This window comes from Bombus bifarius, unplaced genomic scaffold (genome assembly GCF_011952205.1).
Source record: "Bombus bifarius isolate JDL3187 unplaced genomic scaffold, Bbif_JDL3187 scf7180000008288, whole genome shotgun sequence".
Classification (NCBI taxonomy): domain Eukaryota; kingdom Metazoa; phylum Arthropoda; class Insecta; order Hymenoptera; family Apidae; genus Bombus; species Bombus bifarius.
Genome location: NW_022884571.1, coordinates 408,047 through 435,372, shown reverse-complemented (window position 1 = coordinate 435,372; position 27,326 = coordinate 408,047). Strand labels below are relative to the sequence as shown.

General features: G+C 48.2%; 1 protein-coding gene across 25 annotated transcripts in view; it reads right to left on the bottom strand.

The window, feature by feature from the left end:
* Positions 1–27,326, bottom strand: part of LOC117212313 (protein turtle-like) — a 155,703-nt gene that overhangs the window by 18,903 nt on the left and 109,474 nt on the right. For 16 of the 25 annotated variants that reach the window (XR_004488436.1, XR_004488435.1, XM_033457020.1 and 13 more), the window contains 6 exons: positions 22,668–22,795; positions 21,342–21,509; positions 20,805–21,103; positions 15,362–15,495; positions 2,796–3,027; positions 232–555 (listed from right to left, as the gene is read on the bottom strand). Coding sequence is in view for 23 of the 25 variants with exons in the window: in XM_033457020.1 (XP_033312911.1) it covers positions 232–555; positions 2,796–3,027; positions 15,362–15,495; positions 20,805–21,103; positions 21,342–21,490 (1,138 nt within the window). In the remaining 2 variants the exon portion in view is untranslated. The remainder of the gene's footprint in view (positions 1–231; positions 556–2,795; positions 3,028–15,361; positions 15,496–20,804; positions 21,104–21,341; positions 21,510–22,667; positions 22,796–27,326) is intronic. The other 9 variants (XM_033457024.1, XM_033457037.1, XM_033457026.1 and 6 more) reach the window with 6 other exon arrangements.

Here is a 27,326-nt window from a genome sequence, read left to right as displayed (position 1 = left end):
TGGGAAGTAGCGCGTTTAGATTAACAAGTTTCTAAAACTTAGCGTCGATTTACGAGAATTTTTATGGCAATGGCGCGTCACACCTTGTAGAAACGACGCCGAACGGAAGGCGTCGACCTTTGCTGCTGTGTCTGATGATATCGGAGTGTCTGACGAGGAAGTAACCGCTGACGTAGGAATATACACGTGTTCCGCTACACACACTCGTACTAGATCTGTTGTTTTACTCACCAGCGATTATAACGCGGGCTGTGTGACTGATTTGACCCTCCCCATTTCGCGCGATGCACGTGTAATCCCCGATGTCCTCGTTCTTGATCGTCGAGATTCTGAGCTCAGTGCCGTCGTTGAATATTCCGATGGTGGTCGACGGCTCGACTGGGTTCGCGTCCTTGTACCAGAGAATCTCCGGTGTCGGCGTACCCTCCGCTTGGCAGTTCAATATTATCGCGTCGCCCACGTTCACGTAGATCATCTCCTCTGGCGTGATGCTAAATTTTGGTGGCGCTACGAAAACGAACCAATCGTTTTTATCCTCCCGTGATACTCTTGGAACTGTAAGCAGATCGCGAGCGGAAAAGGTCGAACGTGACTGTTCGCGGTATCGAAAGTAGATCGGACCAGAATATGGTCAGACTAGCGGGCCGGCTGATTGCGATTCGTTTTTATCGATCGTCGAGTCGAAAGATGGAAACGCTAAAATAGAGTAACACCGATGGGGTCGTCGAACGTGTTAGAATTGTTGGGAAGAAATCGCGACAACTACCACGCGATGGTGCATTACTCGAAGGAAACGGCATTAAGGGAACAATCAAACCCTCGAATCGCGCGGACGTTTAGAAAACGCTTCCGCGCCGCACTTCCAACGTTTTTATCTTCGATGAGTTTCCATCCAGGGGGAATCATGACGGCCCTTCAACAACTTCGACGACCGCCGTAGCACAAAGGAACGTCCATTTTCGCCGCGTAAAGCGCGCTCTTCCTCGTGTATTTGATAGAACGGAAACGGTCGGGGCTGGACAAGGACGAAAGAGGAAAGAGAGCAAGCAATCGGTTACCGAGAGAATTCGTCAAGATAGATGACAGGAACATTTATTGGAATATAGTCGAAGCGTCAAACAACTCTCCCCCCCTCTCTCTCTCTTTTTCTCATTCTTCTTGATCGTTTTAATAAGTTTGATCGTACTTTGTCGTAAATTGCGATCCTATCGTCTTCGGTACGATCGTCTCCGTTCTATTGTTTGTTCTCGGCATCGTTAAATGAGCGATACCTGGCCATAGAATCGTACGCACGTTGATCGTATTCGGAAAGATATATCGCGACAAATACCATAAGCAGAAAAACGGAAATGGAAGATATGAACAAGGCCGAAAGCGAGAACGCTGGGAGGAAGAAAGGAGAAACAGTTTACGAGTGTGACGCGAGTAAACGACCGGCCAGAGACAATTTCAAAAGTACAAAGAGAGATTCTGAGCGCTTTCGCTGGCCGAGTGGTTCTCCTCTTTTTGATGCCGCTGGCAAATCCTTAGTTGTCGCAATCGCTGACGTTGTCGACATCTTCCTCGCAGTTGTCGTTGCTGTTGTTGACGACGACGATGACGCGGTCGAGTGTGGCCGTGGGCTCGACGTATATGCAGAAACCGAGAGGCGAAACAGCGAAGAAAAGCTCGTTGGAGGAAACGGCGCAGCAGCGATGAGAACATAGACGCGGAGGTGTGACGATACAGATAGAGAAAAGAAAGAGAGTAGTACGTATCGTTTCTTAAAACATCTAAATACTTTCCTTCCTCGCGGCCGTTCGTCATAGTTTATGGGCAAACAAAACGCGGCAATAGATTTTTCTTTCTCTTGGCTAGCATTTTTCCTCTTTTTTCGTTCCTATCGCCTGGTTCGATGACTCCATCGCGACGTCGTCGTCGACACACTGACGTAACGCGTAAAACTTTATCGCGTCGCTCGACGAAAGAATTGAATTGAATTCCCAAGAAACGACGATGCTCTCTCTCCCTTTTTTCTCCATCCTTCTTATTCCCCCTGTTTCGTTTCTCTTATCAACGACTCTCTCTCTCTCTCTCTTTCTCTCTCTCTCCCGCATGCGCATCTTCGTTTTATTCGCGACAGGGGGAGATCAGAATCGACAGCGTTCGTCATTCGAAGATATAAAAGTTCGCGGATCGTTGGAAACCGGGCCAGGAATAAGATTCGTCCCTGGACTCGTTCAACTTTTCCTTCGTTAGACACTTTCTCTGACAAAAACACGGTACTCATCGCGGTCATAAAATCTTGTTAAGCACGAGATAATATTAATGAGACTGCTTCGAGGTAAAATCGATGCAAAACTTGGCCAACTCGGATCCGACGCGAATGTAATTTTCGACTTAAATTGCATTCGCGACAGCTCGTTCGAGACACGAACTTCTATTATCGCAGTTAAGTCCTTTTTAATCGATATTGTAACGTCGCGTAATCGCGTTTTTTGACCCAGTAACTTTTCTTAAGTAGAATTTCCTGGCCGATCAACTACGGTCAAGCGTAAAACGTGAACGCCAGCTTTTGAGATACAGTAGACCGCCCAGATACTCCGACGTCAGCTGACAGATGGGGAATCGCGCGATTAGGTTGATCGTTCGCGTGGAATCTTCGGAATCGATACATCGAACAGCGATGCTGAGTTCGCCGATATCCAAGCACGTTATCGAATAGTAGGTGTAATGTACCGGCTTTCGACGAGACGATCGGTTAACGAAGAAAAGCGATAGCGTAACATGATCGTTCTCAAATGAAAAGTACTCACCGTGGACATCCAGGTGGAACCAGGTACCGTTCTTGTGACTGTTAGGCGACCTGTTGAGGAAGACGACCTTGCACTCGTACCATCCTTGATCGCTCTCGCGGATGTCAGTCAAGTTGAGGCTCGCCACGCCATACGGTGAATTCGGCGAAACTCTCGAGACTCGACCTTCGTAACCTTCGCCACTGTGGGTCGGATACGACTCGTACCATATGTATATTGGTATCTCCTGCCCCTTGCACCAACACCAACACGCAACATAAACGAAGGATCGCCATGAACACGTACATACTGGTGCGAGACTCGCTTCGGTATATGCTGGACGCTTCGTTTTCGATTTCGCGAAGCTCGTCGTCCCTGCCATTTCGTGTTGGGTATCGACGTTCTTCGGTTCATCGACAGTTCCACGAACATGATTGGCGAATAAATCAGTAGAAAGCATAGTAGAAAATGGAACCCGCGAGACGCATAAGCGACGCGTTATTATTAAAAAAAGGCGAAAAATTCGAATCTGCTCGCACCAGCTGCCGGCTAATGAAATGACAAATGACGAAAGACAGAGGATGCAGCGTGTGTGAAGAGCGGAAACGATCTACGGCCGCGATTGGTCGCCGAGTCGCCGAGTCGGCGAGCTCTCTCCGCGCGAACGACTGAACGTAACGAGCATGGCCTCTTCCTTCCCTCTAATTCAACGCACCGGAAGATCCTCTTAAATTTTCATGCTCGTTACGTTCGCCCGGCCGAGGACGGCACGACAACTGTCATTTTCCATGCAAGCCTCTATGGCAAACAAAGGAATTCGTTGTGCGCCAATGAAAAAGTAATCCACAAGGCATAGACTGTGCGTGGATAGAGAGAAGGCGCTGCTGGAAAATGACTGGTGACACGAAACTTTTATGGGATCCGTGGGATACGTGCCATGCAAAGTCGAGATACCCGTCGATCCTAGATTATTCCTCGAGGATCGCATGTTTTTAAAACGATAGATCGCGAGCCAGCTGTCGTTTTCGATGGGTCACCGAATGACTTCGCTATCGAGGATCGGCGGTTTGTCTCGATCTATAGTAAAGTACAGTCTGACACACAAAAAGGGAGGCATGCGACTAAACGGATCTATATATCGGTGAAGAACCGGTAAAGAACGATCGGTCTCGATCAATTCCGTGTTTCTCGTGGAAACGAGAAAAATATAATCGGCTGATATTTCAACCGGTCAGTTACGTGGCCATTCATTAAAATTGCGGTCTGCGAAGCCAGATGATGCCAAAGAATCGTGGTGAAGCGCGTGTATTAAAACGAGCAGCGGCATTGTGCGTACTAACGTGTTAACTGCTACCTGTGCAACGACTTACGCACCGTTTCGTTGCTAATAATTAAATTACACGTTGTAGAACGTATTTGCATTTTCGAAGCACGATCAAAGGCCGACGCGGCGGACCACTGAATCAGCGGCACTCGGTAAACGCTTCCTCGTTCGATCGTTCTCGTTTCGAAAGACTGCCGCGTGCTGTTACTGCTCGTCTATTGGTTGCTCGATCGAGCCGATATCGATACTTATCGGAATCGAGCGACGAGGAAGGAGTCGAGAGACAGAAATCGGTCGCTGAAACGGTGGACTACTCGTGTCTGGCACGGAACTAGGCTATTCTACTGCCGCGCGTTTAGCACTGCGCGATTCTCGGAAAAAAAGGGAACAGAGAAAATAAGGTGGAAGAGAGGAAACGAAGAAGAAAAAGAGGAAGACGAAGACGAAGAATAAAAAACGTGACAAATGTGGAGTGACGATCGTATGTTGGCCATTGACTGCCCCAGTTGATGGTTTCTATTTCGAGCTGGCCTACTTGCGACGGCGAACGACGTCGCGTCGTAGTCGTCGTGCTTGGAAGCTCAAACCACAGTGATTTCAATATTATTCTACTTCGAGCCACGGAACTCGTTCGATATTGCGATTTCGTGGTAAGTTGTCGCGTTTGCTTCGCCGTTCTATACGTATAGTCTTGAACAAACGATGAACAAATGCGTTGCCGTGTCCCAAAATTTCGAACGAGAAAAACAATTGGTTCTTTTTCCAGGCTAAAAACTCTCTTGTTCCGATTCGCTTCGCCCCGTGTCCCGAACGCGAAACAAATTTAACGCCATCGAGTTCCTCGTATATCTGCTCATGTGCATGCTGTTCGTGCACCTAGTCGCAAGCAACGATTTCATTTTCTTTGTGAATCGGATAGACCGATGAATAAACGTAGAGATAGACCTAGATTTGGATTTAACCGAAAAACTGAAAGAGGGCAGAAAAGATGCCAAGAGAAGTGCGCGTAACCGAAATAAATTACGGATCTAAATGGCATACAGAGGAGTGGGCCAAACTACCTACTTTTTCGACGTTTTCTAACGGCGCTTGTTTGTTTTTTTTTTTTTTTTCTTTATTTACGAGGCATAAGAAAAAGGCCGAGAAAGAAGCATTCGCGAGGAAAAGCACGTTCCCTAGATGGAAGGTACGATTTCGTCAGTAGTTACGAGACGGAGCGGAATAAGTCGTGGCGTTTTGCACGAACACTCCGCGATTACAGCTACGCGCTCCGCTCATGTAGGTCAGGTGTCTTTCTTTTATTTTCCCAGTTTGGCTTCTCTCATCTCGTATCGTTCTAGACGCCTATCAGCGGTCGCGAATATCTGCGAGATTAATCTCGGTGCTGTTCGCTATTTCGTTACAAGTGCATCGTATATTTTCGAAGTAAGCGGTCTAAAGTTTGGTTCCTCTTGCCCCAACAATCCACGAACCATTTACCTACAAACTACTTTAGAAATTTCAGAAATCATCCTCTTTTCGGAAAGTCACCGAGGAACGATCTAATTTCTAACTGATTTCTTCTTAAAATATGAATCACGATAATCACTGCTTGTCTTTTAAGGAAAAATCTTCGAGTTTTTGCACCCATTATTATTCTCTCCACCAGAGATAGAGAGCGAGCCGAACATCTGCATTTGCACGCGGTGCGTATTCCGGTGATTTTGATAACTCATTGTCAGACGTACCACAACTATTTCCTCTCACCATGACTGTGTCTGTTTCGCGAATTCTGATATTTATGAAGCTTGTCGGTTTCTCCGGAGATTGAGCTAAATCCCTCGCCAACCGAACTAGTGAAATGTTAACGAGGCGTGTGGGAGTTCCAGAACGGAATCCTTCCGTTCAACGTTTGTTCGCGGACCTGCCAACGAACTTGGCGCAAATTTAAACGTAAATTGTTCACGCGGGGATGGACCGGTTCGTTAATATCGGGCGGCCAATTTGCAAAAGCAACTTCGTCACCGCGAAAGAACGGTTTGGCACGTCCGCAATTCACGGTGTTCCCAACTTTCGACCGGCTCGCAATTTGCTTCAACGCTTTGTTTCGACGCTCTGGCGTTCGGAACTTTCTTCTTAAACGTTGGAACGTCTTACGCTCGAAATGGAAATGCGATAACACGGCGTGTGATAGCGTGAATTCTTTGAGAAAACCTCGGTCGTGATCGTTATAGTTTTTGCGCGAGAAAATGAGAAGAAAGGATAACTAAACGCTTTCGTCGTTGCATCGCGAAACTCTTCTTTGACAGGATGCACCCAGTGCTTCGTGATATTGATATAATTTTGATCTTGATTACTCTCGATGATCTTTCAGCGATCTTGACCGTCAATGACACAACCCCAATGACTCCTCGCCATTTCCAAAGCTGTCTACGCTTCTATGCTATGACCTCGATGATTCGTCTTTCATAGAATGTGCACTAGAAACACAAATGCTTTTTCCTCGCTGAAGAAATAGACAAAGTAATTGGCAGGTAACCTTGGAACACTTTTCTTTTACTCATTTGAACACATTTTCGTGGCTAAGTCGACGACCGGCTCGAAAGTTTTGTCAAAGAATAACTTTCTCCTATCGGGAATCTTTGTGTTTTAAAACGTCTGCGCCAAGTTCCGTTTAATGAAAAGCTCGTGGCTATAATTCGAAAAGTTCGCGAGGCTACCTTTGTCTCGTTGGTTCAGGAGAAAACATCGACGCTGGTGGTCATGAAAAGTTCCATTTTCTGTCCGGTATCGTTTATGAATCCTGGTATCGTTCCTGGGACTCGTTTTAGTTCGCGAGAAGTGCTCTACGATCCAATGAAACGCAGGAATTTCAAATTTCCAAACTTGTTAGGTTCGCCCGCAAACTTGGTCGATGCTCCTCCACGGAAAACTTATTGCGGAGATATCGTGTTCACAGAGGACAATTCACTCCAACACTCCGGCTGAACTAATACGACGAGAGAAGTATCTCGAATGCGGTACAAGTCGAATCGGTGTAATCAAACGACGACGCCCCTGTAGTCGAGTTTCCTCCTCGATTTCATTACTGCTTGTGTTCGACACGGCTTTCCTAATCGCGAACCAAATTCAAACTCCGATGCATTCTATCGGTACTATGTTCTCCGTTCGAGAATGATCTCGCGCGGTTAGCTTGCGTCGAAGTCGAAGAAATTACTGATACGACGCGAAAATAAATAGCGACGCTTTCGTCAGCGTATTGATTAATTCTACGGCCTCTACAAACGTAGTCATCTTTGACAAATCTTGATATGTATTTTATATATTATTACATATATATATATATATATTTATTTATTTATTTAAAGAGAGAAAGGAGAATCTGCCCGATTTGGCTAACTTCTTCCCATGACAAGAAGTCGCAGTTTAGAAGGATAAACTATTCATTACATATTTGAGTCGAAACACGACCCACGGCATTTCCGTGTCCGCCTCGGAAGCGAGAAAATTATCTTGACAGAATGAACTGTGTGAACGCGTTTGGCGAGTATTTGCGTTCAGCCGACGGATTCCTTTCTGGCATTTATGTTAAGCGAGAATACTGCTATGAACGCGAGCACCCGTCGAGAGCGCTCTCGCATTCCGGCTGTGTATCCAGAAATGCGACCTCGCGCGATTCCGTTCCCGCTGCCTTTTTAGAGCGATAATAAGGTTTCGTTGGATGCCGCGTACGCCGTCCTGGATTGTTTAATTCGACGTCGAAAGCCGTAGCGCGAGCGAGCTTCGTTTACGAGCAAGTGGCTCTTGGGTCGGCTGCGTTTCTAGAAAATAAATTAAGAGGAATATACCACGAGTAGGTACTGATTTCTTCGAGTATGTTGCTTTGTTTGTCGCATATTCGTTCCGCCATAGCTGTTGAAAATCGACTTTTCAGGCGTGTCGGTATCTTGCTGTTCCATGACGAAGGAGAAAAGTTTACCCCCGATCGCCATATACATCGAACAAGTTACGTCAAAGTCACTTCTGGACTAGGTTTCGCTAATTATCTCGTTAGGCGGTTCATGTCGACGGTGGCATTAATAACAACAATGCCAGAAAAAGGAAGACGAAGCCACCAATTAGCGAAAATAACGAGGCGCTGAGCCCCGAACATGTGACGAATGAGGAAGACAGAAATATACGACAGGTAGAAGGATAGCGCAGCCTGGAATTTGCACGTGGAATCGAGCGTCCAAGAGGGGGGTAACCCTGACACAGTTAAGTAGTTCAACCTGGCCTCCGTGCGCTCTGCATTATGCATACAGACCTCCTAACCTCGTAGGGTAACACACCACTGCACTGCTTGGGACAACGATTTCGGGTCAGGTGAGCACCCTATACGACGCCGTTTCGTTTCGTTCTCGTATACATGAGCGGGCTTCTCCGGCAGGAAGAAAATGACCCTAAGAACACGGAAATCGTTCGAGGATCGGTCGTATAAAAACGATAACGATCGAACGCTGTTGGCCGGAAATAAGGGGACGCGGCATACGGCACGATGATATCGAGTTGCACGGATATCCGGGTAGAAAGGTAGTTGCACGAATGGAGAAGAGGACCACATCGTCCTGCAATCCTACACGCGTGGAAGATAGGAAAGAGATGAGGAATGACTCGGGATAGCAGTGTCGGGCGTCAAGCGCAACCCCCGCTCAACGCAAGAACCGGCCGTGGGTTGGTTTATGTAATGTAAAGCTGGCCACGCGGGGGTGGTTTATGTAATGTAAAGCTGGCCACGCGGAGGTGGTCTACGCTGTCCTATTTTTAAACCAACTACGGGTTAACCGGCTAACGTTCAATCGATAACGCGGGAGCAGCGTTTCTCAAACCGCCGCATCGACCACTGTAAACTTCCCAGAAGCTCCGTAGAGGACACGCGGCAAAAATTTATCTTTCACCCATGCTGATCGATTTTTACTCGAACGGCGGCGGCTATCGCGAGTTACACGCTTTCGTCGTTGGTCGTTAAACGGCAAAATTACGAACTCGTAATTTGCTACACCGTGTCGATAGCGCTGCGAGCGACGAACATTTCCTCGCGAATTCGTCGGATTACGAAGAAAATTTAAATCGCACAGTGACGAACTATACGCGAGCCACTCTCCCAGGCGTTAGACTACTTTCGACAACTTTCCGACAAAGCCTTTACGGTATCGTCTTATCGCGGACTCATCGTTCTTTCATCGAATGAAAATTAATTCCACCTTAAACTCCCATAACAAGATTTTCACCTTATATCAGCCAAAAGACTCGTTCGGGCTTCGACCAAATTTACATTTCGTGTAAGCGGACCGTTCATACCAGAGCTAATTTGCATACTAACGAGCACACCCTTCTTTTCCCAGATCGGAAGTTGCGGTTTGAAAAGGCGTTCCGAAACGCGTTTCCTTGCCCGAAATTTTCTTCGTTAATTGCAAATTATCCGAGACTCGTGACGGCCGCATAGCGCTGCGGTATATTCGGAGCGTAAAATTGCTTCTTCACCGTACAAATTGTAATCGCGAGGCCAATACACCGCGGCTTTCTCTTGTTTCCTTTTCCGTTCTCTGGTAATATGGTTTTTAAATGCAACGGTGGGTCTCGCAGAATATCGCGTGGCCTCGCGAAATAAAACTGGCTCCTTCTGCCGCCACTCACGACGGGCATCTTCCAAGAAAACCTAATTACTAACTCGCGCTCGAAACAACGAGTCCTACTCGCCTAGAAATAGTCGGAGCCAGCAGTGGGATTTGAATTTTCTTCTTGTTTACGCTGCCGGGCAGATAATTAACCTGGCAGTATAGTGGAAGGGAGAGGGGGGGATGGATGTGACGAAGTCGGAGGTCCCGAGTTTTTATTTCGTCGCGAACAGGCAGGACCAGGAACGTTGTCGAGCGGGAGGAGAAAAATATTCGGTCGGACCTTGGTTGGGAAACCTGCCAGGTTGTGGGCAAGTTTCGCAAACTTCGGAGTGGGTGTTCCTCGAGAGACCGTCGGAGAAGCAAGGGCCAGGAGTCAGGTTTCCTGTGGGAGTGAATGTCTTCCCGAGTGGAAATGTCGGAGAAATTGAATTGCAAGGAGACTCTATTCCTCTTTTTCTTGCCGGGACGCATACACGTACACGTTCCCCTTACCCGCGTTACCCTGGTTTCCCGTTTTTCTTTTCAGACCTCTTTCCCTTCTTTTTCCCCTCCTTCCTTTCTTTGCCCATTCGCGTAGTTCACTCCTGCCTCCATTTGTTTCATTAGATTACGCTACACCCCACGTCGCGTCGAGTCGCGGCTGAAACGTCCACCCTCCTCTCTACCGTCCGTCAACTGGCCTGCACGTCTCTGGTCACCCTCCGATTCGCTCTCCGTCTCGTCTCTAGACCTCTGTTGGGAATAGAGAAGTGCCGCAAACAGCAAGAGAAAGCTCGCCTGGTTACCATCGCTCCGCTGCACCCGTCCCTTTAGCATTAACACGTTTCTTCGCAAGCGTTTATTTTTTAGCAACTGCCGTGACGCGCGCCAAAAGTCTCCCTTCTACTTTTCCGACAGTTCCTCCTCGAGTCTCACGTTTTTTCCATAATTGGTGTACCGTCGTGCGTTCGATGATATGTTATAATACAACATGTTAACGCGATTTCGTAGCTTGAAGGGCATCCGAAGCGAGCGTAAAGACTATTTCACGGCACTCGAGTATTTCGTTCGATTGACGTTTTACAAGAGCGCTCGAAATGAAAGCCAGATCTTCGACTTGACGCGTCCGAGAGGTCTTGGAAGACTATCTAGAAACAGTCTCGATGGGAGGCCGAGTGTCTGCCTGCTCGTTGTATTCTATTAGACGGAATGAGAATATCGTTTAGATAAACGCGATGCAATTGAACGGCACATTGCCACGGCTTCTCGTTACTTGGCATCGATCCAGGATATTCGATAATTGTTCCCGTGTCTGGACTTACGCTCGCCCACACCATCTTGCCTCACCAGACGCTTAGAAACAGGGGGAAAAAAGGGAAATGCACGTAGAGGAACACGGCGCTCTCGTATAAAAGCCTGATGCGGGTTTCCTCTTCTATCCGCTTACGCAGAACCCGGCAAAGCCGACAAAGTGCAAATAAAACGCGCTTCCATGTTCCGTCTCTGCTGGTACATGCATGGTTCGTGGTTGCAAACAAAGAAAGAATAAACCGGAATACTGAAACGAGCCGCATCAGGGCTGCATCCGAGTTTCGAAGCTCAAAATCATTTTTCCGTGGATACGATTCGCGGATGCCGGTCCAAACGATCGACTCTCCAATTATCTCGGTGTATCTCCTTTTTGTTTCGAAATAAGCATCCCTGTCAACGATAGGATCCAACGTTCTGGCTCTGACAAAGTTCAATGCGCTTCCGTGCGCGTGTCGTTCGTTTTCCGCGGCGATTGGAAAAGCGCACGCATCGAATGACAAGAGACGAGGCTAGACGTATGAGTGGGGCGGAAAGTGTGGAGGAAGCGCGTGAAAAGCGATCGCTGAGGCCGCCGCACGGGCGGGAAAAAAGTCGGACGGGAAGAGAAATTAGTTGTCAGTCGCAGTGGCACTAGGTGAATCGAGGGGCAAGGCAGAAGCGGATACGGTAAAGTCCCCGCCACCCCGTCACCCTCCGCGTGATTTATGCACGCATAAAAAAGAAAACGGGCTGCTCCTCTTCCACCTCTTCCCACTGGGGTAGTAGAATCGCCTGGAAATGGAAATGGAAATAGCCATGGTGCATCGTTCCGACGCTCGACATCTCCAGCTCGCTTTCAAATCCGTTTTGCGGCAAAAAAATCCTCGCCAAGACTCGACTCTACCACCTTGATTCTCGTTTATTCTGACCTACACCTGCCTCGTAATTAAGTCAGCGACTTGACTGCGAATCGGCCAACTCCTCGGGACTCTTCGTCCGTCGCCTATCTTTCGTTCAAATCGAATATGACGTATTTATATCATCCTGCTCGTTAAATCGATGAACGAAGGGCGGATTGTCGCCGGCAAACGTCTCTATCGAGTAAAGGGTAGTTTATTAGGAGGGTCACGGAGGAAAACAGGCAGTTCGATGATAAGCAGAGAACGACGTCATTGTGACTAGGATCAACTTATATCGATTCAATCCCAGAGCGGAACTGCGACCACATGGCAAGTCCGTATGCGCTTAGTTGCCGATAGTCGATTGTCGGAAGAAAAGGCCGCCGCGGCGCGAAATAGCGCCACATAGCACGATACAGTGGGGCGCGACGCGCGGAAACGGATGCGATTGTCATTGCGGCAATCATCGTATTGTCACGCGGAATCGATCGTTCGATTAATTAATTGCACGACGATGGACACGCAGGTTTGTCGAGTCAATATTGAATTCACGATTAATGCGTTTCAGTTGACCAGTGGAGCCGGTAATCGTCCCGAAATCCGGTGTCACTCGGCGGTGAACGCGCGACTCACTCGCTTCGCGTTTTGTTTACCGACAAAAACTTTCCACCAGTCGATTACCGCGTCTCCGGGTAATCCTAGACCCAGCTTTTGTTTCGTCTAAACGTTGACGCGAGCGAACGCGATCACAGGGGAACAAAGTCTGTTGGGTTTTTAAGTCGGGAAATTATCCAGGTTCGTTTGTTTCCCGTATTTCATGGCCGTGGGAGAGGATTAAAGAGCAACGACACAAAGGAAGGCAACGCGACATACGTCCGCACGTGACTCTGGGATTAGTCCCGCGGAAACTACGGCATGCAGGGTGCGACTGGTTCGTAAAGACGAGATAATGCATCGCAGGCACAGCTACAATCTTTTAATGCTACACCGACGATACAAGGCCATTCGTCTTGTGGCATGTTAAATACGAGGTCATGCTCGCGTACGGGCCTCGGCCTGCCCGACAGAAATCGCCGGCTTTCCCGAGGGAACGGAGACTCTCCCTTCACTTTTCCCTCGCTTTTCACACCGATTAGAAAAAATCGACGTGTCCAACGAGCGCCAGCGAATCCCTGCGAGCCGATCGAGCGCGTTCCCCGTTCATGCAAAAGCACCAGATGTTAGAGAGACAGAGACGTGATTTTCTGATTTCCCGCCTCCGACAGGAAGTGAAAGCGCATTACCCCGTATTATTGTCTGCCGATTGACAAGCTCGACGGGGCTCGTAAAAGATTCGACGTCCTCGTAAAACATTCAACGTCATTTCAATGTTACATACCAGAGATCGCTGTTGCACAGTTTCCAAAAGCGTGATTCGAAGGACGTCGAGCGAACCAAACGGAAGGAAACGAGCAATGAATACGATGCAAGTTTCAAGCTCGTCAATCGAGGGGACCGTAATGCGGAAACGCTGTTTCGAGCTAGACTTTGATAGACAGTCAGAAACGTGACTCACAGATTGGACAGATTATCGTAGCAGCCCAAAGAGGAAGGCAAAAGATTCATAGATGGCTTATGATCGAGCCGTTGGACAGGTGGTAGGATCACAAGATATCGGGGATAGGGCGAACGCGAGACGAGGAACGAGACTTTCTCTTTCCCTCTCAAAACGGTGCAACGAACTCTCCATGATAAAAGGGGAGTCGCGCAACGGCGTGGCGCGGCGCCGCGGCGGCTCGGCCGCGAAAACGGGCGACGCTACGTCGATCGTTGTGATGACGCGCGACTTAATAAAAAATTAATTGGTCGCCGCTCGTCTGGTCGACGAGTCGGTGTTCACATTGGAAACTAGCGCCAACTATATCGATCGACGGCGGCAGATCGGGAGGGAAAACCGTCAATTTAGAATCCGCGATAATTAACCGACCACGATGCTGCGGATGAAACCAACTCGCTGTTCGACGGTGGTGACATGCAAACAAAGGACACGCAAAGTGTCGCGCGTTCTTTTCAGGACCGCTACGCGACGCGATGCCGCGACGCCAAGCGAACGTCATGGTCGCGTTACGATGATTCGCGTGAGATGCGTGTGAATGAAAGAGAGACGGTTGTAGAGATTTGCGCGAATGATTCCAACTATAGTCGGCTACTGGGTCGTTGCCTGAGAGAACGTGTGATCGGATGACTGTGTTGTTGATCGACGTAGAAAACGTGCTCTGCCCTCTCCAGTCCGGATCAGATACATACGTATATACCAAGTAATACAGTATCGTGGCAACAAAATATACAATAACGATATATCGATAATACGTAACGTTAGTTTAAACTACACGAACGGAAAGCCAATGGCGTATTCCGCTCCAGCTGGGAACGAGAGGCGTGTCCCGTTCGCCGCCGATTCCAACCAAAACGAAAAAACGTAAGCACGTAAGCCAACAAATCATCGAATAAACAATTCAAAGTATCGTCGACAATCATCGCAATATGCTTTAAGAAACGTAATGTGTGCTCACGGGGCCCCGCTTCCTGTTACCGATCCTGTCTCTGGTATCGCTGCATTTTTCACCGAGCTTTCCGCAATAAACTGCTGCGATGCCGCCCACGCGAACGCATAAAACCCCCAAAGTAACGGGTCGCTTTAACGATCGAATATCGCCTAGCATGGTCGTTTCGATCCTCTACCGACCTCCATAAATTGCTCGTGCGGATTTCAGAATCGAACGATGCGGGTCGCGCGCACCTGGATACCTTCGTTGCTTATCGCGTCCGAGGGAAAGCTGCGCTTTCCAAATGGTACACAAAACGGTATCGTAGCGAACGGTATTGGCTCGTGCCGCGTCTACGATACGATACGACCGTGTTTATTTCCGCTGCGCACCGATACCAACGTGTCGCACTCGTCCATTTGGATTTGTGGGCACAAAAACAAACGCGAAAAACCCGCGAATCGGTTTCCAACGTGAAAAAGAATCGGAAGGTACGTTGCTTGGTACCCAGTTCAGGTGTCGAAAAAATTGAAATGGTTCGCGGAGAGGTGATCATGAAGAGATATACAACGATATACGGAACGGCCGGTGACCGCATCTGTCGCTTGCAAAGAAAGCGATAAAAAAAGATTCGGTCGCGTAGCTTGCTCGAGAGCGCTATTCATCCGTGCATCCGTGTATCATGCTCCAATTCCTAATTACACAACGTTCGACCAGCGAATTAAGAAGAAATCCGTGATTCGGTGATCCAATCGAACCGCGACGATTTTATCGAATTTTCAGCCCGGTACGCGATCAGAAAGTTTGTCGAAAGACGGCGCAGTGATACGATCGCCGATACCAGAACGCAGGTTGCTGGTAAGGTGTCGAGCGGGGCCCACGTACTTAACTCACGGATATAGAGAGCAGAGGTTGTCGTCCGATATCGTACCGTATCGCCTACCTTCTTCTCCCATTGGAGAACGTAGGGCACTGGGTGCTCACCGGGGAACTCTACGTGACAGTTGAAGACAACGCTCTCCCCCAGGATTGCCGTAATGTGCACCGCGTCCTGGTGGCAGAGACCTGAAACACAACATTTCAAACATCTTTACTCGCCGCTCCCTCGAATCGCCGCCAACTTTCTCCACAAAGAAACTCGTCCGAGCGCCGTCGCGTACTCGTCACATTCCGCCGTGGTATTTCTGCGAAAACTTGCCAACTCCGTCGCGTCTCTACGACGACCGATAGATGTTTCGCAAGTCTGCCGGCTGACTTTCTCGCCCCCTTAACTTTTCCGCCGAGTTACAGGTCGCGCAGTCGACCAACTTCGTGATTTACCGAGGCAACTTCCGCGTTCGTATTTTCGCGACCCTTCCTTCCTTTTAAGTCCCCTTGCTATTATGCGAGCAAAAGCGTAACCATACGTTCCAAAGAAACAATTGAACGAACGAGCAAGCGCGTCGCGGTTTCCGCTCAGCAGAAATGGATTCTCGCAACGACGACGTCACGCGAGAGTCAGCTAACTTTAAGGACCCTTCGGAAATTTGCGTGAAAGAGTTCAGAGATGGTTACGAAAAATTGGTATCGAACAGTCACGACAGTGACACAGTTCCATTTGAACAACGGATCCGACTTTACTACGAATTCTGTTTGAATCATACCGCGTACGAATGCGATCCGTATGTCGCATCTGCAGATATGCGTGACAAGGCTCTCTGCAATATTTTTTCCGCGGTTACTAAGTAAACGAACGCTCGAGAAGTTTCGTGTAGTAGTGCTGTGCGATCCACGTACGAATCACTGTAATTATTTCTCTCGTACCTCGTTAACGAAGCGTCTAAGAATCCTACATCAGCCAGACGTTGATACATTTTTACTGAAATCTGCTGATATTCCAATCGGGAAGAACAAAGACAGATGCTACCAGCACCCTTCTCCCTCTTTTCTCCTGGAACCTATAACCCTCCCGTTCTCTCTCGTTTTTCCTTCGAAATACACAAATTCCTAGCGCTCTGAGAAATATAAGCGACTTGGCGTACGTGTCTCGGACCGTAAAAAAAATCGAGCTTGGAGTTTACTCGAAGCTCGAAAGAGTGCTGACCGCGATAAGCAGAAACGGCGATGCCATTAGCATAGCTAATAACGGCTTGTCAAAGTTATTGATATCGTACGAAACAAGCGAAACGTTCACCTCGTATCTGGCTCGGGACAATCCTCTTATATCAAGTCCCGTACTCATTGCGCATAATAATACGAACCGAGGAACGCCCAACAAACATTTGTGTCCCATTACTGTGATTACCAAGTTCCAGCTGGGAGTGGCCCGCTCTCCGAAGCAACTGTTTTTATTGTCGGCAATCGTTCAATTTTCCACCGTACACATACGTAGTACACCTCTTTTGCAAAAACAGTTTGACTTGTCCCGCGGTGTAGACGCGATGCTAACGCCTTTCCGCGGCTCACAACGAAATGGAAACGAAGCTGTATCGATCAAAACGGAATAAAATCTAAATCTTTATGCGGGGAAATAGGATGGAGAAAGACAAAGAAGGTAAAACGAAGACCGTGTTAGACTAGGGTGTAGCCGCTTTTTGCCCGATCCTTTTTTCACCGGCAAGCCACCGTTCATCCGGGGAAAAAGCGGAAAAATCCGAAGAACCGCGTACGTGGCGTAGATAACAGCGCCGAGGGCGTTCGAAGCGGGAGTCCGCCCAAAAAACTAAATGAGAATTTCCGAAGAGAGGCCGCAGCAGTGTGAAAGCGATGTGAAAATTGTCTTCGTTCGCGGAACAATGGCTTACGAGCCTGTAGAACCTCTCTTGGACGCGTGCGTCTTCGTGTCGGGGGATGAGAAATTACTACGAGGAAGAAAGGAACTCGCCGAGCAGGACCGGTCTGATCCTTCCCGATTTCCCAGCCATGGTAAACCGCGTATTACTCCATCTTTTTCCGTAAACGGTTAAAGATCTGTCCACCTACAGTATTCTCTCTTTATCCTTATAGAATGTTTGACCAACGATAGGAAGTAAAAGTTGGAAAAGGGAACGCGAGGAAAAACGGCGGATAAACGGAGCAAACAAAGCGCAAAAAGAGAACAGAGTCGAAGATTAGTTTCCAAAGCGGTGGATGGAGCGCCCTCGTCTTCGACGCCGTCGAGTGCGCGACTTTGATCGCCACTCGAGCTTTCTTTCCATCCTCGTTCTGTCTATTGTCCAGATTACTGGCACGTTGGCGTTGTTCGTGGATACATCACAGACGCGTTACAGCGGTATACATACGCGTAGGTACGTATAGGACACGGGAGAACATCGTTTCTTTGACAAAGTCCCTTCGTCTTCGTGTTCTTTCTCTCACGCGCTGTCTGTTTGTCCGTCCGCTTGTACTGTTCTACTGCTTGCCCTACAAAGGACCCCACACGCTCGGTCTTTCTACGAGCGAAAACGTCGATCGTTGATGAACCGCGAGAAAGAGAGAAGTCTGAAGCGAAAATGTTCGTGGCAACCTCGGCCAAATGGCATCGCCTATTTTCATGATCCTTTTTTTCTCCTACTTTCGACAGCGTTTTACGGTTTGCCAGCTTTAGGTCCATCGAATATCACGGAACCACTCCTTCCATGCTCTTGGATGACACACGATTGAATACGCAAAGGCACGCGTAACGAGATACGGTACTGGTTTTATCGCTCTACGGCAACTCCAAGGAGAAATCGAAGATGCGAGGAAGCTTGTAAGGAGCTTCTCATCTTCGTCTTCAAATTTTCAGTTAGCGACGAACCGTGAAATTAAGGAAGCACTCGATCGGCGTATCGTGTGCAAGGTGCAAATGGTTAAGCTTAAGCTCCATTCACACACGAGAACGCGACAGCCTTCGCGGCCGGGATGACACGGACGAAACAATTAACCAAGGGCTAACGAGCATTCTCCCGTCTCTGCCAACTTTCGCCTCGAATATAGGTTTTAATTATTTAGCGTAATTGGATGCCCCTTGGTTAAATATATATTCAGTAACTGAGTGAACGACCTCGGGTTCGAGCTCCGTGTGGTTTATCAGCCGGCAAGTCGACGCGAGATCGTCGAGCGGAGCGGAGTGGCCGAAGAGCGCTACGAAAATGCGTTCGACTCGGTGCTATGTCGCAAACACCAGACAAGTTTTTTCACTCGGCTCGACCGATCGACCAGTTCGCGTAGCTTCGCTACGTGTCGTTTGCCGTGTGGAACGGGCTTTAGCAAAGGGCAACGTACCCTCGAAGAAGGGACAACGTCATTTACAACTCGTTTCATCGCTTGCCATCTGGGCTGCTTTGAAGACAGCTACGAGGAAGAAACCGTAATCGTTGGCCGTCAACATGCGCGGATGCCTCAAGTACGCGTAATTTATGGTTACTATGTGCCGTTCTTCGAACTCCATCAGTTTCAGTAATCTTGGAGAGCAACTTAATCGTACCCGAATGCGTCCGCGGATGATACTTACTCCACTTTGTTCGAAATCAACGACAATGATCCGGAAGAAATAATCGGAAGATGCTAGGCAAGGGCGGTGACTGGCACCACGAACTCCCTTTGATCGCGGGAACCTATCGGCGGAACTAAGCTCGTTTGCGTACGTAGGGAGTCTTCTTAAACGGCGAGGATGGCCTTTTCAAGCAAATTACATGCCCCAGTGAGCCCATTCGTCCGGCGGAATCAATTTAAAAACTGGCTGGGAGCGGCGGAGAAGTTGAAGGGGCACTTTGCGAGCGGCTAAGTTGCGAGACGAAGGTCGAAATGTCCGGCGGAAAATAATTGGGGAATAAATAAATGACGGACATTAACTCGGAAAGTTGCTAGGCGAAACGAAAACGATGGCCGTCTCCGAAGCCGTGCAAGTGGCGATCACAATGGGCGTCTTTGTTCGTCCTCCACGACTTACCCAACTTTCTGTATTAAACAACTTTTCCGCTAATTTTCCTCACGATTCCCTTTTCCCCGTCTCTCCCTGATGCCGTTCTTTCTTTTCATCTTGCTCATTCGCTGCCAATTTTCGTGATAGCTTTCCTTCTCGTACGAACGAGAATCTTGCTAAACCTCGGTTCTGTAGCGACGTGGAGATATCGGCCCCCTCCGGAGAAAAAACGCTTTTTCGATTCATCGAGAAGAGGCAGTAATAAAGAGAGTTTTAATCGCATCGATTCACGATGTTTTTCAGTTCCGTATACGCGTCATTAGCAGGATACATCGTGCTCGCGTTGAACAAGCTTTCCAGAAGGAGAGACGGAGTTTTAATGAAATTGTTTTCGCCGATGAAACTAACGAGCGTGGAAAGCAAATTAAAAAAAGGGAAAACATCCTTTGGAACGAGCAGGCATTGACGTCACTTTATTCATCCCGTTGTGGTAAATCAGTTAAATACGCCGCGGCTTTTCATGCTTCCACGTAACAGTCGTAAATAAACGCGGTTACGCGAAAAATAGGCTTTCGCTCAATCGTTTTCTCTCGTTCCGCCCGTTTCGTGGAATGCTCTTTCCAATCGTTAAGCAACATCGTCGCGAATTTTTGTCACATTTGTCCGATCGATCTACGAACCGTTCGTTCGCGTTAACAAAAGGATTTTTCGTAAAATATTTAGTCGCCGCGAATGATTATTCCATCAGCAAGGAAAAACGATTCCTCTCTCCTCGTGACGTTCGAGAACATTTATTTCATCCGCGAAGACAGCTTCTTTGAAATTGCAATGGTCGCGATGTACGTCGCTCGCGGTGACAAACAACCCTGGGTTTGACGGGAAAATATAGAACGACGACATGACAGTTCGGAGAAACGTCGAAGACAATTGCACCAGTAGAAAGAATAAAAAGAGGGAAAAAGATCGGCTCTTCGGCAAAAACAGCCGAATATAACGTTCGTGTCTACGAACAATCCGAGAAATCAATCGGTTCGGCGTTCGACAGAATCTCTAGACTCGATAGCGAAACGCATGAGCGAACAACCGAATGCACGCGTAATTGTACGCTATGGCGCAGATATGTATTACCAATTACGAGAGGTATCTCGACGGAAACTCTCTGCTCGATCTCAATCGACGTCATTACGGGTCTGGCCCATGCGCATCCAACCACGCCACGCTGAATTCAAGATCGATCGGTCGATCGTACTTGAGAGTCGATGGAAAGCTATTACCGTGACCCTGTAGGCTTGTTCTGATTACCGAGCTTCGCTAATTAATGTACAACTCGAGAAACCGGTAAACGGTAATGAAACAAACGCGTCCTCGACAGTTCGAGCGGCAACCACGAACGATTGTGCCGTCTCCGATCCCCTCGCGCGACGATTTATCCGACAATCGCGATTTTCTCTTCACAGAAAAAAAAAAAAAAAGAAAGAGAGGAAAGAAATGAAATCTTCGCGAAACGTACCTGGCGTGACGAAAAGCACGATACCGAGGAGCAGGGTCCTCGTTGCCACATCCGCGATCCATCGGATATCCCTGCGACACCATCGAAACCGATGCCTTTTCCCATTGACTCCTTCCTCCTTTTCAGCTGTGTTGATAGGTCTTGCGACGGAGAGCCGTAGCTTTCCGATTACGCCCGATCCGCCGTTCGAGCACCTCGAACCTTTCTCTTGTTCATTCCCCTCGTTCGCCTGTCGTCTGCACGGCCGGGAACCCGTACACGTGGGTTGACCGGAAGCGAGAGCCGCTTGCAAGTCAACTCTACCGGAAAAACGAATTTATCCCGCGTTAGAACGATTTCGCTGCTCGCTATATGTTCTCGAGATCGATTCGAGCGAACTCGACCGCTCCAGAACGGAATTAGAAATTCTTCCGGTCGAATGTTCCTTTACGAATGATCTGATACTTCGCCCTGCCTGGTTATCGCTTTTGCGCGTTAGAAGTATCGCAGAAAAATAAATAGAAAATTAGGCTGGCAAAGAAAATTGGCAGGCTTTACCTTTCTTCCTGGTCACGGGTGCTCCCCTCGGATGCTTGGGAGCCATCGTGTCTTAAGGAACGAGGTCTTTGGGGACAAGCGCTTCCTGAAAACCGGGACTCGAGCCTTCGCCGGAGGTCCGTGGCTTGTAGCCCTCCTCCGCCCCCCATACCCCCGCTCCCATAGTATCTGTAAATTATAAACGAACGTGTAAGCAAGGTTAGGTAGCGTGAGATTCGACAGGAGAGCTACCGTAAATAATTAAGGAAATAGGCCAATGCATCGAGCGCAATGAGAAATTATTCAGCTTTACGCGCCTTTTTCCGGAATCTACTCGCGTTACGACCTCTCCGAGTATCTCGGCGTTGCTTCTGTTGCTGTGCTCTACGCTCCGTACAAACGCGTGATTTCACCGATGCGCGAGTTAATAGGTCGCTGAAAGCGCTGTTTTATCGAGCCGAGTATCTACAATGCTTATGCGGCGTGCCTAAAATTTCCCGCAACCTTATCCTCTGGAGACATCGTAACGATAGGAGATCGAATCGGACTGTACGCACAAGCACCGATAATTAATGATAGCAAGAAGTAAAACGATATCACGGCGTTTGCGTTTCAATTAAATCCAACGATAAATTATGCCGACGATCTAATCGCGTATTCGAATATAATTATACGTTTGCCACATCTGGTAATCAATGCGGCCAATAAATAGCAAAGGGCGTTTCTCTTGTTATCGAATCGCGATATTTTCAATTTGCACCGAACGAGCTACTTAATTCCGGAACGCGTAACACGAACCGCGATAACCGCATGTCTCGGTCAGCTTTTTTTTTTACCTCATTTATCGAGCGATGTAGTCACGAAAACGGCATAATGCCGTGAAATAATGCCTTAATCGATTCGCCAGTCGTTTGATCCACGATTCCTATCGCGCAACTCGATTATTCTGCCGAGAACCAACTCGAGCCAGCCGATAAGGGTTCGATTACTCGACTCAACCGCGAAGTGATTTCTTTCTTCACGTCGATTCTTTCGTTCGTTCGCGTTTGCTCGTGATCGCGATGATCGGCCTCCGCGCTGTTTAACCTCCACGAGGAAACGAGGCGTGCTGCGCCTCTGAGTCAAAGCAAATTCGTTGCCGCGCACCAAACCAGAGATATCGGACGTTCGACGAGGTTTTCGATGCGATCCGGCCGTTCGCACCACGATTTTCACGATCATTTGTTTCCTATCGCGAACAGAGAAACGGGACTAATTCTAAAAGCAATGTAATCCAACTATTCCACGGCTACGACCGATCGTTGTTCGACCGATATTTGAAAAGAATCGATGAAGCGAGGCACTTACCCCTGCCGTTCCGCCACCACTACCGCTGCCCGGATTGACCGCTCCCGGCGCCAATTTTCACCAACCTCGCCACTTCTTCAGCCGCCGCGACAGCCACCTTAGCCCCCACAGCGTGCCGCTATCATCACCTGTAAACCAGCGGCTCGTTAACATTCGGCTAAAGTACACGCGTCACGTATTCGAAAAGGGTGTCTGTCGCTCATGTTCGTTCCCTCGGCTTACGCATACGTCGTTACTATCGTGTACGAACATATTCTTCCGAAGGCTAGTTGGAATTCCGAGCAGAATCGAATCGATTAGCGAAATACGTGCTTGTATGTGAAGACCGATCTGATCGATTTATGCTCGCTTCCTGGGAGAGAATCGATCCGGGGCTTCGAACAGAAACTTTGGACAGAGGGATAATAATTATGTCGCTTTGAGCAGCCGCGTGGACTGCGATGATCAAACGACCAGCATCGTGTTTCGGCAAACGACAAATATTTTCCCAAGAGGTCGATCATTTGATAGTAATCGCGTTCGGTGCTTAATTACGATTTCTTGGCTTGGACGATCTTAGGAATCACGATCTACTCGTGATTAAGAGTGATCGGATACGATTCGGAAGAGAAATTAGAACGTGCTCGGATTAATAATCGAATTCTCGGGATATCGCCGTATTCGTATGGCTGTTCCGTGATTTCACCGCGAAACGGTCTTGTTGCTCGAGATTCCGGAGCTACCGGGTCGCAATAAAAACCGATTCTCGGATTCGGAGAGATCAGCCTTTTGTACGCGCGTCATTCGCGTGCGTTCGTAAAAGAGAGTACGGCTCGCCACCGTTTACGATTATTGGCCTTTAACGCCGATATTATTCCACATTGAGTCTTGCGTTTTACTGCCGCAAGGTGAACTACATTTGACGTACGACGATCTGTTCACGACGCTTCCGTGGCGATCGGCAATGAAGCGCGCCATAACGTGAATTCAGTATGTTACGCGAAAGAGCCGACTGGTTGGAAAACCGTCAGCACCTTCGACCAGGATTACACGCTGCTAATGGAAGACGCACGGGGAGTAAAGGGACGCGTAGGGTGAAACGAGGCAGGGGGAAGAGAGTAGAAGAAGAGAAGGAGGAGGGTTAGTCGAACAATGGTACATGTCGTCCGTGCAATTCCCTCCTACCGAACGACCCACGACACCACCTGTCATAACTCGTCTTCGTGTTCCACGGTTATTAGCGCTGAGCCGGTGGGATTGACCAATATCTGCTACCCCTGTAATCCCTTGTTCCTTTCCATTCCCGACCTATCGCCGACGCACGCACCCGGATGAACCGAACGGGGAGAATGGTAACCACGACCAAATGAAATCTCCCGGATTTATCGAACATGCTATTTTTGCCGCGATTTTTTCCGGATTGTTACGTCGCGTAACACTCTACCTAGCCCAGGCCACACACCGCGAGCAAGATGGCAACCAGATGTCTTCGGATACTCACTGCGTACCCTCAATAGTCTCAAGTATCTTCCATAAATCTCAGGAATTTCCTAGTCGAGGTCCTTCAAACCAAACAAACGTCTGTTTCCGAAGCATTTCTAAAGACCTTTGTCTACTACGGCTTGACAAGGGAAAGTTAGTTTTTCTCACGTATGATGCAACTTTCCTCCCACTAACCACTTTCTCTCGAGGGCGGTTAAGACCCTTCGTTTAACCAATTAACAACGAAGATTACTTCCCTCACTCTCTTAGCCAAAATCGTCACCAACAAATCCGATGGTCCCGTGCGCTAGACACACCCATCCTTAGCTTTCCTCCGCCACAGCATCGTCTCCGAACATCACTGATTTTACATCCTTCGAACAGTCAACATCCTTCGACCGGGTTTACACCCGAAGATCAGTCAGTCTCAATCAAGCATCTCGTCAAGCAGTCAACAATTCGAATACAGTGAGTCGACAAATCCATCAGTATACGCAATAATCCGTCTAGAGACTCAGGTCGCACTCATTCGTAGTCATCTCATAGCAAATATTCATTTTGTGTTACACCGAAGTTGTTGATTTGTGAAAATATATAATAACCTGTTAGCAGCAGCGTTATCTTTCATTTAATCTTATTATCCCATATAATTCTTATTATCCCAAAAGAAATAAGGGATCGAACGATTCGCGGCGTTGATTAGCAAATCGTAACGGGAATTTACGACTCCCGTTGGCGCGCTTCTTCGAGATCGTGTCTCCCCGCGAACGTGCGAAAACACGGATTTCCGCGATATCCTTCATGCCTGGACGTCTTTAACCTTCCCTTGTATAACAAAGACTTTGCCACGATGGATAGAAAATCTTTCCTTTCTCCGAATTAAGTTTCTAGCGATCTACGCGATGCGCGAATCGTACGATTCACTCCCTTCGCGTCGAGTATTTTTGCGTGACACTCGACTACGCCCGACCTACCTATTCGTCGTCTAATTGGCTCTTGTTGCTGATTCCTACACGACGTAATTTTTCGATTTTGACCACGTTCGGTGAGGTAATTACGATGAATTACCGATGGAACCGACAGCCGACCATATCCCAAAGAGAAGACGACATGCGGCTATGGAAGGATTATTTCGCCAGCAAATTTCTCGACGATCTTTTTTCCGTTTATTAGTGACAACGGCGGCAATCAAGTGCGCGCTATTTATTGCGAACAATTGCCGACGTTCGAGTTTCCCTTGACGGCGGGATCGCTTTACGAGCTTTCCAATCAATTACGGAGGAAAGTAAGTTTATTACTTGTCCGCTTCGCCGAAATTGCCGAAAGTTCGTGGTCAATTTCACCTCTGTGATCCGACAGTCTCTGGCCCTCCGAGCTCGTACCGCGATAAACTTTATCCACTGGCCGTCTGATACACGAGAAAATTAATTAGCGTGTCGGTACAAGCGTCGAGCCCGATGCAAATCTCGAGTTGCTACAGAGAGGAGTCCACCGCAATTTCGGAGCAACCGAAGCAAGACAATTCGAATTAGGCATCACGGACGATGAATGTATCTTCTATTCCGTTCGCATTCTTGTTATTATTAACGCGAGGATTCGAGAGCGAGGTAAACCGTTTCGTCAGTTACGCGGCAAAGGGAAAAACTAATATGCAAATATTTTCAACGCACCGAAACATCGAATCGAAGTAAAAAAAAAAGGTCAAATCGGTAAGCGTTCACGGGTAATTTGACAATGCGGCAACAAACGCGGTTACCCGATTCGATTGCAACTGGCAGCTACAGCTGATTCGATCAATTGTGAAAATTCGGCTGTGCTTTTTGTATTCTCGTATCACGTAACTAGTGGCGATTGCTATTCAAAATAGAAATTGCAGGGCCACCGGTGTATAAAGTTGTCTCCGTCATATCGATCCAATTACGGTCGCTCGTTCGCGTTCGCTTGGCTTCCACATAAAATTTCCGCCGCGTCGAAATTCCCCGGCGATACGACTCACGCCCTTTCCCCTTCTTAATCTGCCCGTCTCGATTCTATCGCGTACTCTACCAAACGAACCCTATCGCTGTTTAGCTTCGCCTTCCAAAAATTGAAATATTCGCGGAGACTTTATCGATCGTAACTTTCGACTAGGCGCACTCATCTCGTGCCAACCATTTTACTTCGGCCGAAATAATTTTTCATAAGAAGATCGAGTAAACGCATTTAGCAGCTTTCGAACGTGTAGATTCGAGCAGAGTAGACTGATCATTCGCAGTCGACGCTGTTTGAAAGGTGTAGCAACGATGAAAGATGGTTGCACGGTTCCTCGACGCTGTCGCGTTACTTTCAAAATATCACGTCCGCGTGTCACTTAACCGTGTCATTTGGCATCCGGTCTTGCCCGTGCAGCTTCCTGCGCGCATTGTCAGCGCGGATCTCGTCGCAAATGCATGTTCGCGTCAACGCTGACCCCGAAGCCCTTTCAGCGACGTACACAAGAGCACCGCGCGTCTATTCGTCACGAAATCCGTTCGCGTGTCCTTGCGGCACGATGATGAACACGTTAATTATTACCGTCAAGGTTCCCTCGCCAAACTGCAGTGGCGGCCGATGGCAATAGAATTCCAGGCTAAAAGGGAACGAACCCGAGGTCAGTCGATGACGTTTCACCAACAAAATTGAAACAGGCCTGTGAAAAGGATCGTCGAATGGCCCTCGCGAACGCTTCGCAATCGCAATGTTTGCTCTTTCTCGTCGAGAAGCCTCTGCCCGTGCTCTGTTCCCTGGCGACCGCCCGCCAATCTTTTTTTCCCTCAATCACCAGCTTTCAAAACGAAATAGAAGTTGCGAGCGCTCGTCAAAAGGGCTGAACTAATCGAAAATGATCGCGGACAAGTATGGAATACTTCGCGGATAGGAATATCACGATATTGCATATGGCTTTCTTCGCTAAATCGGGAAGAACTCGGTTAGAACGAGCCAACAAAGAAGAAACTTAGAATTCGTAATCACTCTGTACCAAACGAGCATCGAACAATGAAAATAATGTCCAAGGGCTTAATTATGCAATGTCGATTAAATCTGCTGTTTCGTCCAATTGATCCAATTATATCGTCGGTCATACCGGATGAAATTCTCGTAACAATGCATTAAAACGAGCCCTTCTCCGGCGAACATTTTTAGCTCCTCGTGGCTTTTATCGGCTGAATCCTCGACGGA